General features: G+C 36.6%; 1 protein-coding gene across 14 annotated transcripts in view; it reads right to left on the reverse strand.

Moving 5' to 3' along the window:
- The window catches only part of LOC104598491 (protein SWOLLEN 1-like), a 41963-nt gene extending 26925 nt beyond the window's left edge, over positions 1 to 15038 (reverse strand). For 3 of the 14 annotated variants that reach the window (XM_010260578.2, XM_088889658.1, XM_088889657.1), the window contains exons 1-10: positions 14311 to 14458; positions 10489 to 12401; positions 9682 to 10089; positions 9263 to 9421; positions 3721 to 4109; positions 3131 to 3609; positions 2649 to 2701; positions 2437 to 2559; positions 568 to 2351; positions 255 to 363 (exon numbers count right to left, since the gene is read on the reverse strand). In XM_010260578.2, the coding sequence (XP_010258880.1) occupies positions 255 to 363; positions 568 to 2351; positions 2437 to 2559; positions 2649 to 2701; positions 3131 to 3609; positions 3721 to 4109; positions 9263 to 9421; positions 9682 to 10089; positions 10489 to 12401; positions 14311 to 14333 (5440 nt within the window). In that variant the 5' untranslated portion in view covers positions 14334 to 14458. Of the gene's footprint in view, positions 1 to 254; positions 364 to 567; positions 2352 to 2436; positions 2560 to 2648; positions 2702 to 3130; positions 3610 to 3720; positions 4110 to 9262; positions 9422 to 9681; positions 10090 to 10488; positions 12402 to 14147; positions 14267 to 14310; positions 14460 to 14499 lie in introns of those variants that run through there. The other 11 variants (XM_088889659.1, XM_088889662.1, XM_088889661.1 and 8 more) reach the window with 11 other exon arrangements.
- Positions 15039 to 19322: the final 4284 nt, after the last annotated feature.

Consider the following 19322-nt stretch of genomic DNA (forward strand, 5'->3'; position numbering starts at 1 on the left):
AATATATATAGAAAAAGTTAATGCATTATTAACTGAAAAGTATACAAATGCTTCCCTTGTACTATAAAGTTTTATGCCATTTCAAAGTTTACTACAAAACTCCCATTTTTTTAGGATAGAAATTCCCTAAAAATTTAAATTATGAACCTCTGGTGGACAGGAAGGGGAGAAAAACCATTACACAAGTATAGAGATAATTAAAGAAATATAAAATATACAAATATATTATTTGGGCATTAGCCCCAATTTTTTACCTTCATCAGGCAGAACTTCAGTGTAACAAACATAAGCTTGTCCATCCTTCAAACTTAGTACCTTGGCAGCAAACCAGGCCCTCCTAAAACCATCCTTGTCAGAAAGAACCTAAAAAATATTTCAACCACATCAATATATAAAGACAAAAAGAAGAGTATGCAGCTAAGAACACATCCATCAGCAATAAGCAAACTTTTCCAAGGTAAAACAATAGCATAAGAAAGATTTTGAAAGTCAATTTATTATTTTTCTCCAGAATGAAATCACAATTTAAAATGTGACAGAATTAAGTAAAATGTTCAGCTCACAGACCTCTACAACAGAACCCTCTTTAATGCTACTCTCTTTTGAAGACCTTGCTGAGTGATTTCCTTCATGGTCCTTATTTTGGAAAGGAACAGAACCAAATCTTGATCCAATCTCAGATTCAGAGACAATCCCAATGGCTTTGGCAGATTCAGATGCTTTACGACCTTTTTGTCCCCCCAATCCCTTTTCGCTGCTCCTAACGCCATTCACCAATCCCATGTGGTTCTCCACCAGTGGCCTAGACAGCTCTTTTGAAGATAACTTTCCCGGGTCTGTAACTCGTTCTGTTTCTTGCTTCCTTGATGACTGCTCATTCAAATGAGAAGCAGAATTATCAAGACCTTCTCCAACACAATCCAGGTTAGATTGTCCTTCATTTGTATTGCTTGACTTAGAAAACTTCTCTGAAGAGACTTGTTGTACTTTCCAATGACCATCTTGACCAGCTTCTACTAAATCATTCATTGCCAAAGGTATAGGATCACCCATTGCAATAATAGTTCCTGCCTGTGATACAGCTTCAGCTGCCAGTTCAGCAGCTTTCACCACTGCATCCAGGTTCTCTGCCCTCTTTGTGGCAGCTGAAGCAGCTTGAACCCTTTTCCTAGCAGCCTCCTTTGCAGCAAAAATGATTGAACTCGAACTGTCGATCTTATCTCTACACTTCAAGATTGATGCAGGTGTTACCATTCCCATATTCTTCACACTATCAGAGAAAGAAGCTTCAGTAGTTTGAGCATGATGCCCAGTTCGTCTTGAGAGTAAAGCCTCATCAGCCATCTGTTTAGCTTGCAATGCAGCATCTGTTGCAACCTTAGCAGCTGCTGCTGCTGCCTTTGCAACCGAAGCAGCTGCTGCTACTGCAACAGCTGCAGAAGCTAATTTAACTTCAACATCTGAAATCAAACCAGAAGTCTTCTGCACATTTAGCTGACTCCATATGCTCTGGTTGTGCCTGACTGCAGTAGCAGCAAGAGCAGCAGCCTCTTCTGCTTGTTGCTTAGCTTGTTCAATTTTACTGCATGACTCTTTTGAAAAGATAACCCTCTGGTCCAAGTCCTGACCCCCTATTATCTGGTGCTGTGTCAAAGATGTGGATGAAGCAGTTAAATTTGCAGTAACAACTTTAGCTGTAGAGACGGCAGGGGTTATGGTAGCAACAGAAGTAACTACTGCAGCTGAAACTGATCCAGTTTGAGGCTGGGCAACCAAAGAGATGCTGCCATCTTCTTCAGAAGCTAGATTCTTTTTTCTCTTTCTAAGTCTTGGATCAGCAGAACCATTCTTGCTAGGTGACACTGTTGTTCTTTTTGCCTCAAGCAGAGGTCCAGGACCCCCAGAAGGAACTGAAGAACTCAGAGGGGAATGCTGCATACCAGAGGTTTGAGGTACTGATAACTCTCGGATAGAGGTCTGACCAGGTTGTGAAATGGGAAAGGCAGAGTAATGAGCACTGGCATCAAGCACTGAAGTTGGAGGAGAAACAATCCAGGGCACAGCAGAAGGGGCTTGAGACAACCAGGGGCTGGTATTTCCCACAAATTGCCTTATGTGCGGAGACTGATAAGGATGCAATGGAGAAATTGCCTGACTAGCATCCAGAAGTGAGCTGCTAGGCTGTAATCCATCACGGGAAGGGGCTGAAATACTCCACAAGGGGGGTGAAAGGGGAATTGCAGGATTTATAGTTGCTGAAGGATTACCCTTACCACCAGATCGACTAGGAGTACAAAGGGTTTTGCTTTGGAGAGAACTTTGCCTACTTGATTGTTCAGAAACCCTTGAACCTGCAAATTCAGTTCTTAAATGCCACTAAAGACCAAAAGCAAACTATGCTGAGATTTAATGCAGATACAGAGCAAGAATATGGACCTAGATGTGATGGCAGAGGAGTCTCAGGATTACTGTGCAAGCATTTCTGATTGTGAAGCCTCTCTAAGGAGGCATGCCACACATTATCCCATAAGCTTCTTCCACCATCTGTGAAGTTCAATACTATTATAACACGTTAAGTATTTGGTTGATAAACAAACAAATAGAAATTAAAAGGGAAGGTTAATAAAGTGTGGAGCATAAACACGAACCAGAATCACCAAAGGCTGCAACCATACATGACTCATCAGGTGCTGTTCCTTGGCTGCAACAACAATACAGAACAACCTTATATAAGAATAATCAAAGGGAGAAATATATGATGGCATATTCCAAAATCTAGTCGCATAACCCAGTGTAGTCCATAAATAGAACTGTCTATGTGACACATGCAGGTTGAACAAACCACTTAACCGATTGCAAATCAATTAGCTGGTCGTTCAAAAAACATAAAAAAATAAATAAAAAAAAAAAGATTGAATGCTTGACAGCATCATATGATCTCTCTTTGATATAGATCTCCAAGATGGGACTCATAACACCCTGTATGTTTTCCAACATGCAAGGATAGGATGAATGTTGAAAATGGTCAACAAAGCCAGCAAATCATACATAACCATAACTAAGAAACACCCTTGATTTGTGTGCTATGGTAAACCTATGATATCTATACATTCTATCAGCAGTGACTCACATCAAAGATCCATAAACAAAGATCTGAGCACGCAATTGCACTTGTTGTAAATCTGTGAAAGGCTGCAGAAACAGCAAGGATGGGGAAGCTGAATTATTCAAATCTGGCAAGGTAGATGTCTGAACAGTTGGAACACCACAAGGTTTTGCAACACTGCCTTCAATATACCCATAGGATCTCATTTCTTCACCTTGAACAGCCTGGCTTAGTGTCCCACGTGAGCTAGAAGATACATTGCATGAATTTCCACCCCTATCCTTTGTCTGCCTGGGAGGATCTTTTAAAGACTTCCCATCTTTAGCAGCTTCTCTGTCAGTTGCTTTGCCAGATCTTCTCCTACTTTTAGGCTCAGGTGTACCCTTAGAACTAGCACGTAGATCTTCCACTTCAGATGCTTGATGGTTTCCCTGAGAAGTTTCTTGTAACACCTTAGGATCCATTTGGCTTAATCCATATGTTGTTGGAGAACCTTCCACGGCCTTAGCAAGAATCAAAAGGAAAGAAGCTAAATTATTTAAAAATAGAAAAGAAAACAAAAAAGTAAAGCAAATACCTTGACTATGTAAATAAATAACAAAGAAAAAAACTACCTGAGGAAATTCATAGGGCTGAATACAGGGAAATGGTCTCCATCCCCTGTCAGTCTCTCTGTCAGGCAAATCAGCTTGTGCACTCACCTCAAAAGTGAAGCTTCTATCATTCTCAGTCGCATCATTCCCTTTAAGATCATTAGCGCTAGATCCCATTTTACAGCCTATCTCCTCCACAGAATCAGAAACACAGGCATTCTGGTCTAACGAACCATTCTGCCCCTCCTGTTTTTCTTTGTTATTTTGAGTAAGTTCACTTGAACTAATAACAATGGGTGAACCACAATTACATTCATCAGAACCTGGAATACTATCTCCAACTCCCAGAGGATGGTCTTGGAAATCAGCAGCAGGTTTAAAGGAGACCTCACTACCATTTACAGGAACATCTGCAAAGATAGATCTGTACATTAGAAAGCTGGTAAGAGTCGATGTCATTCTGCCAATGAACAAAGAATTAGCATTGCTAACTTTTTTTGACTGGTAAATATCAACCTTTTTTAAATTATGAAAAAGAAATTTTATGTACAAAGCCAAGACTGCCAGACATTCCCCAAACCCAAGTGGTTCTCTTCTGTACCCCTAATTTGCTTTGCTTTTACATACAATCTTTTGCACATTATATGTTACACTGCAATTTCCCAAAAGAGCAGCACTATTTGGGATGTAGTACTTGCATTAGTGAATATAGTATATAAAACTGATAAAAAAATTAATATAGCATATAAGTGTGTCAGAGTATGTGTATGGACTATAGTTTTGTTAACACCCAACAATATTGGGTTGAACCATCTCATCCTAGTCTGTTTTAAAAGCTTCCTTCTTCATATCTTTAAATTCTTCCATCATGAACAACCAATCCCTAACATAGGGGGTGTCTATCCACACTTTTGTGCAAGTGACTAAAAACACATCCAAAGGCTTTCCTATTTTATCTCTTGCACCCCACAACACTACAAACAGTGACATCCACAAAATGCACCCTTCATCTTAGAGCAGGCAAATGCTCTGCCTCAAAGAATTGCCTATATATCTTATGTTGTCAACTCAAACAGAGAAAATAAGTTGGTTACTGATATGACTGCAGCTAGTAAAGATTTAAGGATTTTTCCATAAAGCCCATCATAGGAATTTTGCCTTTTGTTCTTTTGGAGTAAGGCATTAATTAGCATTGCATTGCAAATTGCACAAAATGATGAAATTACAACAATAATAGCGCAATAAATAAAAAATAAATAAATCAAGCTGGAAATAAACCATTTAGGATTGGAATGAATTGATTTGTGGAGGAAGAAGGTCAAAGTGATGATTGACCAACTTCCAACTGTTAGACAGTTTATGCCCTTAGCTCTAATCAGATTGATGTACGGGTACATTTATTGTAAATGAACAAAAGTACATAATTGTTTCATGTTATCATTGGTGTTTTTGTGTAATTATCCCTTAAACTGGACACTTATGAGACTTGTGTTAGTTTAGAATGTTTCCATCCGTTGGATAGACTTGGGGAGTTTATCCTGCCAAGGCTAATACTAATGTGCTGCCAAAGAAGTTGGGGTAACCTGTCTCGGCTGTTGGGGTTAGACCCGAAGCATATGTAGTGTGTGTTTGGCACTGAACCCAGACCATTTTCCAGTTATGCCTTGGACCTTGGAGGCTGATGGGCAAAACTATAAAGTTATGCATAACCCCTAGACTTAATTATGGTACTACACTGAGTGTCGGATCGGGTTGTCTTTCATGTGCCAATCAGTGAGATCCTTTGGGGGTCAAAACCTACGTATGTTGGGGAAATTTGAGAATTCACTTTAGTGGATGATCATAGTGATAGGATCAGCCCCTTTGTCGGACAAAGTGAATGATCGGAACTGCACTCTCTCTGATGGAAGCCAAAACTATCAACAGTTGATTTCAACCGTGTTTGAGATTTGTTTTGCAAAATACATTTATATGATATACAAAATTATGATTCAAGAAAAATGTTTGCAAAAGGTTTTTAATCCCTAGAACCATCCGAGTAGAGAGTGCAACACTGCACCTTATAGTTAGGGGAGAGGTGATTCCCTGTCGAGCAGTGTTTGATCATTGTGGGGTGAGAGGTTGAGTGTAAGAGACCATTAAGGGCTTTTTACCTGATGGGCTATATCTTGCTTAAGTCCATTATCCTTGGGCCTTCATAGGATGGCTGGACTCAGGGATCATTTAACTGTAAATGTTGGGCCCATTTTGAGCCCATAATGATGGACTCAGGGGTTCACTGCATTTAGCAGTGAATTCGACCAGGCCTTTTTTTCAGAAGCTAGGCCAAACCAATGTGGGCTTAAGTAAGATCATTGTTGGGGTTTGGCGCCATACAAATTGAACCTAAATGGGCCAGCAACTATCTTGGGACGTGAGCCACTTGCTTAATGGGCCTTAGGCCCATGATTAATATGATTAATCAAGATGTCACGTGACAGCTTAAGCAGTCATTTGACATGGGCAAATATGGATTTGGATATGGGTTGAAGCACCCATTCTCATAAGAGGATAAGGCCTATCTATTGATAGAATCTAGATCCAAATAAAGATTTCGATTACAAATCTCCTAATTTGATTAGGAGTAGCGCTCTTTTAAGGCTTATAAAAAGGGAGAGGGTGAACTGCTCCGAATCATCTTTTGCTTTCAGTTCTCTCTTTGCTCTTGCCGTCCAGACTACCCAGTTTGACCTCCAATTCTTGGACTGATTTTGACCAGTTCCATCTTTGAATTTTGCAAGAAAATTACAGAGAAAAACTGTGTCCATCTCCCTTGTTCAATCCATCCAGTTGGATTGTAGTTTTGCTGAAAATTGCATTACTGAACCGGCTTCACTCCAAGTTGTGCCATCTTCAGTGGAGGCTGGTTTTGGGATTCAATTTGAGCATGAACTACCACTTTGGGAAGCTACATCTGTGGATTCCATATCAGGTATTCTTCTCCCTTCTTTTGGTTTCAAATATGATCCGGTTTCGGTGCAAGAACAATCCTTGAAAAATGCAATTTTTCTAAAACTAGGAATTCAATTCCCGAAAGGTGAAAGAAGATTTTTGAAATTTCACCCAACCATCTAGCATGGTTCGACCATCCATATGATGGATAACACCTTCCTTCACCAACAAGAGATGAAGACCCATGAACCCCTAGGTTCTTGCTAAAAGAGGCAAATGCATTGGCTCCTAGCCCTAACTGTTCATTCAAGTTAACTAACCCAACTCACCTAATGATTTTGTAGAAGCATTAGCAACAGGAATAGCAAGATTGCAAGTATTAACTCTTTACAAGAAGACCTCCAAACAGAAGCCTCCAATCCTTGGAGGAATAGGTTTACACCAAACCTCCTTAACAAGAAAGGGACAGACCAAGATATTAGAGGGTTGGGTTAGAGCCTTGAAGAATGAGGCACAATAGAAAACACCAAGGAAGAGAGTGCAAATGTGACTGTCAGAGCAAGAAGATCCAAAAGAAAGAAGAAAATTTAAAAAAAAAAAAAAAAACATCAAGGCCCTGAAGCAAATCCAAAACATCATTTAACTCTGAATCTCTTACACCCCTTCACAAACCCAATCCCAATCAAAACCACTTCTTGAGCTTGAGAGAACAAACCCAATCCCAATCCCTTGCAAGCTCTTCTTTGTATCTCGATAGGGCAAACACAAAAAGAAATTTATCTTTCAAAGAGGTTCCCCATCCAAATTTGTTCCCAGAAATGTATATTGATTCCATAACAAAGATCATACCTAACAAAAGGCAAGAATAGAGGCAAAACAACATGGATGGCCTTCTAAGGGGAGGCACCATTAGCCCTAGAATGCACTCCAGCATCCCAACCATTGGTCACAAGTCCATGAATGCTTAACACCAGTTTTGCCCAAAGTTTTATCTTTAACCACAGGTAATATCCACAACCTTTTCCCCAACAAACCCACATTCCTTTGCAATAAGTTACCTAACCATAGACCACCAGACTCCTTAATCCTACAAACCACTTCCTAGCTAACTCTATGGTCCTTTTTCTCCTACCCTAGCTCCCACAAGAAATCCCTCATCAACCTTTCCAATTTTCTTCCCACACCCACTGGCATCTTGAACACTGACATGTAATAAGCAGGCAGGTTTGCTAATGTGGACCTTATTAGAGTGATCCTTCCCCTAAAGACAAGTAGCTCTTCTTCCAAGCGACAAGATTTTTTGTAGATCTTTCAACTATAGGATCCTAGAAGCTACTCTTTCTTGGATTGTCCCCCAAAGGCATGCCCAAGTATTTCATTGGCCATCGAGACAGCTCACATCCCAAAATGTTTGCATATTCTAACATCTCCCTCTCATCCATATTTATACCACAAATGAGAAGAAGAAATTCAAGTGACCAACTCAAGATATGGAGGTGAAGTTTAGTTGGGTTAAAAGAACTACTAATGCTTTTGCCAATGTTCTAGCAAAACAAGGGGTGGGAAGAAGCCAAATGTCTTGGGCACAATTGTCATTTGAAATTTGCATTTTCGGTGAGGAGAATTGAAAAAGGTAACCTTTCCTCTGTCGCCTAATTTTCGTATTAATTAATGAAATTCTGTTATTGATCAAAAAAATAGGGGTAGCAAGGTAAAGTCTGTTATAGGGGCATCTAGTCTGGCAAACTTGCAAGAAGATGATAATATGCACCTTCTGACTGACAAGCCTTAGCTGTTATATAGGGTGCAACATAGACAAGTTGGGTCAGCTTTAAGGCCAAGCCAAGCCCAAAACAACTCGAGCTGGGCTTGGGTAAGGGACTTTAGCAGGCTTTGGCAGGCCTAGGCAGGTTGATCAAGCTCCAAGGCCTTCTTGCTCATTTTTTGCACTTCAACCTTTCATTTGAGTTTTATGGCCTAACTTAACAAAAGAATAAAAGAAAAACACCTATTAGCATGCACAATATATATATATGTGTGTGTGTGTGTGTGTATGTTTATATATGTTTGTGCATGAACCTGGACCCAAGTTAATCATATAAATATTGTAAATACACCATAAAGTGTATTTGATATTGTAAATGACAGTATACACATAATAAGCACATATATTGTAGAAGGCCAGACGGGCTTAGGTTGGGTTGGCTGCACTTGATTCAGGCTGGAACATCCTGAGGTCTCAACCCTAGCCCAACACAAGTTGAGGTCAAGTCCAATATTTCCGGACCAAGCCCAGCCTAAAGCCTGAAAATCCCAGACTAACTCATGTAAAAGCTTGGACTGGGTCAGGTTGAGCCCACCCAAATTGCAGCTCTGTTGTTGTATCAGTTTCATTTCCCTGGAGTGTGGAATTTCCCATAATTAATGAAATGATATTTACCAACCAGCTGGTTGGTAAGGTATCCTTCTGGTCATAGTGGAGACTTGGGATCGAATCCCGCCTGCACCTGGTTTGGGGGGTTATGGGTTGGGGGATGGGCTACCCCCGTTGTGTAGCCCTTCAAAAGAAATTTAAAAAAAAAAAAAAAAGATACAAAAACCTACAATGCATCAATAAAAAAATGTATTTCACCTTTGGCATGCACAAGGATGTTCTGTTGGTCATTGTTGCCTCCAGCTACTAAATTAGATTTCTTTTCTTCCTTATCCTTTAGTCCAACATTATGGGAGGACACCTCTATGGATGGCATTTCTGTCTGTGTCAGGTTCTGTCCATGATCAGGATTTCTTCCTGCAGAGAGGGAAATTAGAAAAGGATGTGTGACAATAGAGTTCCAGTACCAGGAGTTAAACGTATCACATTTTTCTGTAGTTAATGCTGAAAGACAGGTCCAGTTAAAAATACATGTGATAGAAACAACATATCTCTAACTTTTTCCTTTTTTCCTTCCTTTTGTGGAGGTGGGGTTGGAGATGGATGCTGAATGACAAATGCTACTTCCTTTTTATAGATAAAATACCAGTCAATTTCCCTTTGATGCAACATAATACCTGTGGTTTTCGAGAATGACTCTTTGCATTTCTCAGCAGAAATTCTTGTATCACCAGCACCGTTGTTTTCTTTCAGAACTGAATCATCGATACTAGGTTGAGTTTCCAATTCACCAAAGTGGTCTTGATTAACTTTGTCAGCTACCACAGCTTCAGGTTCATTATGGAAATTTGTACCAACAGTTTCAGTGGATAATGAGGACTGGGAAAATGACTCAGGCAGTTGCTCTCCAACACCATCACAAGATGCAGGTTTTTCATCTTCAGAAATAGAAACCGGCTCACTTGGCATGGAAGAGCATTCATTTGTAACCAACAAACTTGGTCCTGTAAGTGTTTCAGTTACAGATTCTTCTCTTTTTTCCAAGCAAGTGAAATTCCCAACACATAAAGATGACTTGCCATCTCCTGGAAGAAAACAAAAAACAGCATCAGGATCTTTTGCATGGGATTAGATTGGCAACCTCCAAGACAAATCCAGTTGCGGCAACAATGACAAAATGGGATGGGGGAGGGAAGATAGTAAAAATTAAGAACTGAATTGGGGACCATGACAAGGTGGCACATCCCAAGTTATCATTCAGGTAGTATATATTTTAAAAGACAAAAGCACATTATATATTGATCTTACATTATAAAGAGAGTTACCTTTTGTGTTTTTTAACTAGGCAATCAGGTCTATTAAAAATGGAATGTGTCAAATTGGTTAACAAAGCTAAAGGAAATTCGGAGGGTATTTAACTTTTTTTATAAGCATGTGGGTATTTTAACTTCAGGCCATCCTAAGATAGTGATTGAATTTTATACCTGATTCATTGCCAATAAGCGGATCAGACTTTGATACATGAACAACCACATCAGCTTCAGCAGTACATTGACCATGAGATAAAGATGCTATGCACTTGTCCATAACAAGAGAGCCAGCATTTTCACTTTCATTGTTACCTGAACCAGTAGTCATCCTCTCATTCTCCTTTTCAATAACAGGAACATCTTTATGAATATTACAAACATCACTGGGCTCAATGACCGAACTACTTCTACAAGTTTGTGATGATTCAACATTAACGGAAATTGAAACATGATCCTCTGAAGTGTCATTATCACACTGAACTCCCAAACCATTATGACCATTTTCTATATCTTCAGTTGCTTGTGTTTCATGTGTTATGTTAGTTGAGGAACAGATCTCTGCCATCAAAATGGAAGGACTTCCAATATGGCTATTGCTGCTAAAGTCAAACTCGGTTTCAAGCAGTTTGTTGTCTTCCACTTTCAATAAAGATGTCTCAGTATTACAGACCGAAACACCACATTCAAGTTTGTGGCCATCATCTTCTAACAAGTGTTCCTGATTCCCAGAAGATACAATTGGGCCCTGTCCCTCTGTTATCTGTGCTAGAGAGTCAATCTCCAACACTGGACTGGATGGAATTCCTTCATCACTATCACAGATGTTAACAGCAGTTCCTTCAAGACTATCATCCCCTTTTACCAACATAGATGAAGAGTCATGTGTCTCTACAATTTTATCACCTATCTCACCACTTTTGGGCAAAACCACAACCTCATTTTTGCTGACCTCAACAGGTTGTTCAGAACATAAACACTCACTGCATCCTTCCTTTAACTGCACTGTGGAATCAACATCCAGCACAGAGCTTGAATGGTTCTCTAGATTATTGGCAATAGTTGCAACTGCATTTCCTTTACAATTTTGATCATCCAGATGAACATCCTTACTCAGAACTTGGTCTTCCACATTTTTCCCAGAATCAAGTTCTTGCTTAGCATCCTGATTCTCATACGTGATAATCTGCTCAGAACCATCCTTTGCCTCCTGTTGATTATCTTGGGTGTTAAACTCATCAACACTTGAAACAAGACTCTGCACAGAGATAAACAAGTTATCAACTTGCATGCTCTCAGATGTTGCTGAATTGTCCTGTGGCTTGTTTTCCTTAGATTTAACAACCAGAGAACCATCTTCCCTCTCATTTGCATCACTGCATTTTTTGTCAATTACCAGGTTACCCTCACTCAATGGTGAGGTCAACTTTTCACCAATCATACTTGGATCCAAATCTCTCAAACTTTCACAGTCAGATTTTTCACATTTTTGAGTTTGAGGTGTAGCCTCAATCTCAACCTGGGGCAACATGTCCACGACATCCTGACTTAACCCTGAAAAGCTCTCCAGACACTCATCAGGTGGTAATATAGGGCCTGCATCTATAGTATCCCCAATATTTGATGGAGCGGCACCATCTTGATTCAAAGTGGGTTCCATTTGACTAGTTAATCTACCGACTCCATCACAAGCATCTGACTCCTTGATAACAGTTTTTCCTGTGATCATTTCATCCTGCCCAACAGATTTCAATAACATTTCAACAGATTCTGAGGATGTAGCCTCAGACCAAACATTTTCGTGCCTCGAAATAGAACAAGATTCAGTAGCACCTGAACTAAATTCTATCCCACTATTTCCCCGTGAGAACTCTTCAATCCACTGGTTTTCTTCTTGACCTTGGATACCAAGTAAAACCTCAGTTTCAACCAAACTATCAAACCTTAGGTGGACATGAAGACTGTCATCCAGATCAAACTTGGGAAGGGCATATGAACGTAATCCTGGAGGAAATTTGGTATTCTCTTCAGCACCTAACTGAAAATTCTGGTTTTGGAAATCATTGTCATCATAATCCATGGGTGCATCCCTACAACAATGACCATGGGGAACAAGAGAAAGGTATATTATTGATTACTTGCATCAAATTTCCTAGTTTATAACAATTATACATAACAAAGGAAGAAAACAGGATATACATCAAAAGTCATGTCCACATGCTTTTTCCCCTAATCAGCAACAAGATCAAATAGATTTAAGGATTTGAAAAAGATAAAAGACAACATTATAATGACACAATACAAAAAGACCAACTTAGCAACATCACAATGGGTCAATTAAAGAAGAGAATGCCCTACCCTGATATAAATAATCTTGATTCACCTCACTCTCTTGCTAAGCTGCCTCACATGCTTGATGTTGTTAAATAATTATTGAAAGATTAGCATTCAAGTATGGCTTCTCAGAAGCCATTGTAAAACCATATGGTAGACCTTAACCATAAATAGTAGGCCACCATTTGTCTGAAAATTGACATGTCTTGCTCAGTGAATCTGCATACAGTTAATTGCCACAGGAACCAGTTGCCTTTTAGGCAAGAATGATCTTATGAACTAATAAAAATCTAAAATAGAGTTTCTTCCGGAACTAAAATCAAGTTGATACATACATAATAATAAGATTCAGCAGAGTTTCATGAACTATAGGTTGCACGCACTCTAGGTCAGGCCAAGCCAGTCCAGCTACACTACCTTAATAGTTAATTCACAGAGGAAGAAACCTCTTAGGCTCAGTTTGAGAGGAGTGCAAATACAAATATGTACAGTGCAGATACAAGGTTTACAAATACCATATACAAGGCTTTGTGCAAATGTGTATTTTTACTCTTCCCAAACTGCACCTTAGTTCTAGGTTTTTACCTGCTGCACATGTCTGAACTTCATATCATGACTAATAAGCCTTTTGGCATAAAATACCACTAGACAAGAGGACATAAGTTTGTATTATATAACTCCTTAGGTCTTCTGCATTTAGTACTAACCTACCATAACTTCTCAAATAATTATTCTTTTTCATGAACTTGTCTTGCTGAAGGAAAACATGGTCATGCATAGAGATTTATATATTACATATATGACCAAACCAACAATGTTTCATCACCCTCGAAATAAGGCCATGGATGTAAAATCCAGCCCGTCCAATAAATGCTAGGTCTACCTTCATGGTAATTGTGTTAAGATCTTATTTGTCTCAAAGCCTTGCACCCCCTTCATTACGTAACTACCAATTAAGACTTCCCCATGCAAGAAAAGAAGGAGAGGAAGCAAAAAAAAATACCGTGGTTAACCAATAACACGTGTTCGACAATACTTTGATTATAATAATGTAGGCTTAAAAACTTTTAACATTGCAAATTGCAATCCATTCGATGTCTACCATTGTTGTTTAACATCATAGACTTGGTAGTGAGCACTAAGTAGCCAAGTTATGATAATTTTAGATATGAGCATATGCTCTTAAGACATTGGCAGTAACGAACAAAATATTATGGCCAACCATCAGTACATTAGCAAGAACAGATGGAGCGAATTGTATCTACTTATTTGGTGCACTGCCAAATAACCCATCATTGCCAATGACAAAAGAAAAGTATGACATAACAGAAATATAAACAAGGGGGAAAGAAAAAGGCATTTCATCAGTTTGAAAACATCACAGGCAAAAATCATTAGCGCCAACAAACTATGACTGCCAAAAAATACAAAATAGTAGTAACTACCTACTGTCATACATATGAACATGAACAAATATTGATAACGAACTCAAAGGAACTTACCAAAGTTCCATTTCGTGTAGCGTAACATAGATAGACTTAAATGACACTCAATTTTCATGTACAAACCTATAAAAAAATAAAACTTTATAACTTCACACTCAAAACCACTGCCCGCAGACGACAGACCATAGTTCCCCGTGTAAAGGGCGGAGATGGCACTCACCTAAACTCACTAGCACAACACATACGTAGTGGGAAAGGACAAGCATTTACGCTGAACTAACCAGTCACCATTAGAAACGAAACAACAAAAACCCTAGCTTAGTTCCCTGTGTTCCTCTTTATTTCTCATATCAACACTAGAGAGAATTGTACGTAACATGTGGAGCATCGAAAAGGGAAGGAAGAATACCAGAATAAGCAGGTGCAGGTCTAAGAAGCTATCTCCCTCCATCCGGTGACGAAATCGTAGTCGTTGATCAACCAGACCCTAAATCCTACGGACACTCGTAGGCTCATTTCCCCAGGGCAAAAGCTGCCTTAAATGGCAAAAAGGAAGTATCTTTCGGCAAAGAAACCCTAGTTTTATGACTTATCGACATGAATTCAACGTTTCCGGGGAACACCAACAGCCGGAGTTCGCACTTCCCAGCGGATCAAGCATAAGATTTCCGGTAAATCGAAGTCAATCAAAGAACTGAAAATAACAGAGTGAAGAAACGGACGAGTGATCCCTCTCCAGGTGACTTCGCTCACTCTCTGCTTTCGCTTTTCGGTATTTCGTTCGATCATTTTTTTCACGCACGGCGGCGTGGGAAAGTGAAATATGTGTGATAGCGATTTGCGATCTAATTCAAATATATTTGGAAGCATATAAGAATTTTGAAAAAGATTAGGAGTGATTTGATTATCCAATCCCCATCCATATAATTTAGGGAACTTGTCTAAAAGGCAGCATGAGTTTTCAGTATTTTTCTTAAATTTATCATAAATTTATCATAATTTTTCGAAATGTTTAAAGTTCACAATGTCACCAATTTGACGTTAAAATGACTAATGAGTGTTAATATATTATTATTTTATCTATTATAAAAATATATATCTATAAATTTATAAAAAAATAAAAATATTTTAAATATAAAATACATAAAAACACAGAAATTATAACAAAAAATATGGAAAACTATAGGAATTGAAAAACAAAATAAGAAAATAAAAATTATAGAAAAAACACCTATAGAAAAACATAACAATTGCAAATAAATAACAAAAATTACAGAAAATTTTGTAGATTGTAGAAAATATAAAAATGTAAAAAAACAGAAATTGTAACAAAACATTGGAAATTATAACAAAACAATAAAACTGTAAAAAAAACAAGAAAATTGAAAACTGAAAAAGACAAAAAATCAAAAAATATAAAGATTGGATAAAAACAGAAATTGCAAATATACATAAAATGATAAAAATTCCAAAATTATGTATTATAGAAAAAATTAGAAAATTGTAATAACACAAGAAAGCGATAAAATTTTCAAAAAGATAATAAAAACCTACACAAAAATACATAAAATGATAAAATAAAATAAAATATCAACTAAAAAAAGCAAAAATTAAAAAAATATATATTTTTTAATTATATATTTAAAAAACAAAAATTACAAACAAACTAATAAAATTATAAAAAATTTTCAAAAAATAAACAAAAATTAGACATTAAATCCGAAGATTATTGCAACAAAAATTCAAAAAATATTTCAGACTTAGATAAAAATTTGCAAAAAAAATATTTTTTGCATCAATTTGTAGAACCCTTGATGGGAATTTTCCATATTCAAAAAGATTACATTGCAAATCTATAGTACTTTAAAAATTACAAATAGAGTAATTACTTATTGATATAAAATGCGTTGAAGAGAGTTAATTTTAAGATATTCAATGCATTCAATTATCTCTCATTAAATCCAACGTTTAAGGTATTAATTTGCATTCACCTTTATTGAATCATATATTTAAGGCTTCTTTGTTTCTACTCATTGTTAAATTCTACATACATAACAAATTAACAATTCCAATAACATAAAAACTTATACTTTTAAAATCTACCCAGGAAAAAAAATAGTGTTTTCATATAGGTGGTGGTAAGAAATCAAACCATTTGGGTTAAATGGGCTAATCTATGTTGTCACAATTAAATAATAAAATAGAAAATATATATAAAATGAACAAAATATATAAAAATTAAAAAATGGGAAAGTTTTTAATATCATATATCTGGCATATTAAATAATAATAAGTATGATAAACAATGTTTTAAAAATCGACCCGGATGCTGACCCACTTTTGCTTTCGGCCACAGGTCACTAGTTCGACTATCAAGGTCAAACAAGTCAAACTACTCTGTATCAACACTATGTGTGTGTAAAAATGCATATTTTATCAATAATCAATATTATTATGTTTTACACATATCATTGTTATGTTTTACATATATTTATTATATATGTATTATATATGTTTTTTAGTTCCGTTTTAAATTTTTATTTATAAAAGATATTAAAATTTACAATTTGGGGCCAAAAAGGTTTTTTTTGTAAAAAAAATAGTAAGGCAATGTGCACAATGCCCTTGGGACATATAAATCCTAAAAAGTTACTAAAAAGAAAAGATAACCTCAATCGGACATTGGAGTGCAAAGTTATGGCTTCCAAAAGTTTGCACATAATTAAATGTGCAACATGCAACTTATTTATTGGGTCAATCAGGTCAATGGTTGAACTGCCCAAGTTAAACAGTTTTTAACCAAGGGGGGTTCAATAGAAACAAACCTAAAATCAAGACCGAGTGACGGTTCGAACGGTTCAATTAGGCAAGTCAATAACAAGTTAAAAACATTGATTATAAATAATAAATGTTTTTATTAGTGATGGAAATGAAATGTAAAATTTAAAACCAATTTGAAGTAAAACTATTTTCCTATTATCTCTCATTAAATCTTATATCTAAGGTATATTCTCTTATTAAATCCTATATTTAAGATATATTTCTCTCATCGTTAAATTCTACTAATTAATCCATAACATTAATTTTAATAATATAAAAATAAATATTTTGAAAACAAAACCATTTTCTTCCCTCTTAGTGGTGGGTAAGCAATTCAACCACTTGAGGTTAAATTCATTAATAAATAATGCTATAATTAAATAATAAAAATTAAAATAAATAAAATATATAATACAAAAAAACTATACTAACAAAAAAAAAGTATGAAATGTAAGAAGTATTTTTGTAAATGATGAAAATGGAATGCCAAAATTAAAATCAACCTAGAAATGAAATGATGTCATAGTCAAATAATAAAATTTTTAAAAATAGAAAATACAAAGAATCACAAAAATAAATATTATACATAAGATATAATTTTATCAATAATGGAAATGTAATCCAAATTTTAATGTCAACCTATAAATCAAACTATTTTTCTTTTTGGGTCGTGGGTTAGTGGTTTTGGGTCAAATGGATTAATTGATGATATAATAGTTAAATAATAAATATTTAAAAAAATAATAAAAAAGTTCAAGTAATCAAAATAATATATAAAAATTATATATTAATTATGTCAAACAAAATTTAAGTGTGATAAGTAAAAATTATTAATATTATATAGATGAAATATATAATTTAAAACTGATCCGAAAGCAAAGCTGTTTTCTTTTTTAAATGGTGGGTCAATGATCCAACTTCGCAAAGAAATTCATGATATCATGATTGAATAATAAATATTTAAACACAAGAGATATAACACGAAAGATAAAAAAAGTACGAAGTTTTGTCAAAGACATTTTGGAACATTTCTAATATTATATAATTATCATATTAAATAAAAAATAATTATTAAAATAAAAGTTCGTTTTGTTTAAGACATAAATGGAATAAAAAATTTAGTAGTAGCATCAGTAGTAGTAGTAGTAGTAGTAGTAGTAGTAGTAGTAGTAGTAGTAGTAGTAGTAGGTAGTAATTGTTATTGTAATTTAAAATTTCTACAGGTGCACATTTAGTAAAAGTATTTAAGTTTATTTTTAACCATATTGTCACTTTTATTAATTTCTAATTTCTATCCTAGCTATGATATATCTAAAATTAAAGTAATTAATATGAAAAAAATCCATACATGCAACACACGTGCTTAATTACTAGTGTTTCAAAACCTAAAAAATCTTTGAAAATTTTGATTGTCTTCTTTCAAATCTTCAAACAATAGATCTGCGCGGCAACAATCTTCAAACGAGAGAGAGAGGGTGGTGCAATGGCTATCTTCAAGATTTGAGTGAGAGAGAATGTGCTACGGTGGCGACAAGGTCCAAAGAGGATGGTGGCAGCGGCTACCTTCAAGATCTAAGCGAGAGAGAAGGTGGTGCAACAACAAGATTTGAAGAGGGTGGTGTGGTGACAAGATATGAGCAAGTAGAGGGTGGTGCGGTTACCTTCAAGAACGAGAGAGAAAATGCTACGGTGGTGGCAAGATCTGAGTAAGAGAGAGTGATGCAGCGACTACCCTAGAGAAGGTGGTGCGGTGGCCAAATTTTAGCAAGAGAGGCAGAGAGAGAGAGAGAGAGAGAGAGTTTCGGTTTAACCCTAACCTAAATGACCCTTTTTCCCCTAACTCGTCATTCAAGGGTAATTTGGTCATGAAAATTGTTATTTGTGCTGACATGGCCACTTCTGTTAAGAAACATTAACGATGCACTAACGGAATGTGAGTAAACTCACTGACATGGGGTTCCCTAGACGTTTTGAAAAGTTGTGGTGAGTTTAAGAGAAATACTGAAAACTCATGGTGAGTTTTAGACAATTGCCCTGTAATTAAAAAAAAAATAGTTTGACAAGTGTGAGAGGACCAAGAGGGCCCCACAAATTAAGAGTTGTGGACCCCATAGGGGAAGGGAAAGGATCTAGATCAAAGACCGGCTTTAGTCAGTGCAAGGCTCATTCGAACACCGCCGAATAGCCTTTACAGCCTTGCATCAGGGAACATCTCTGCACTTCTATGCTTTATTTCATGTTCCCAATGCAAGGCTATAAAAGGTGTTCGAATGGCTTTGCACTGACTGATTCCAGTTTCTCTAGACCCATCGACGTTTGGATTTCAGAGAGTTGGTCATTGACATATAACACTCATGTAATTTTTTCTTTTGGTAATAAGACAATTGTATTAAGAACAAAGAAGAGATTACA

The sequence above is a fragment of the Nelumbo nucifera genome, chromosome 6, assembly GCF_055504915.1.
Source record: "Nelumbo nucifera cultivar China Antique chromosome 6, China Antique-T2T, whole genome shotgun sequence".
In the NCBI taxonomy this organism is placed as follows: domain Eukaryota; kingdom Viridiplantae; phylum Streptophyta; class Magnoliopsida; order Proteales; family Nelumbonaceae; genus Nelumbo; species Nelumbo nucifera.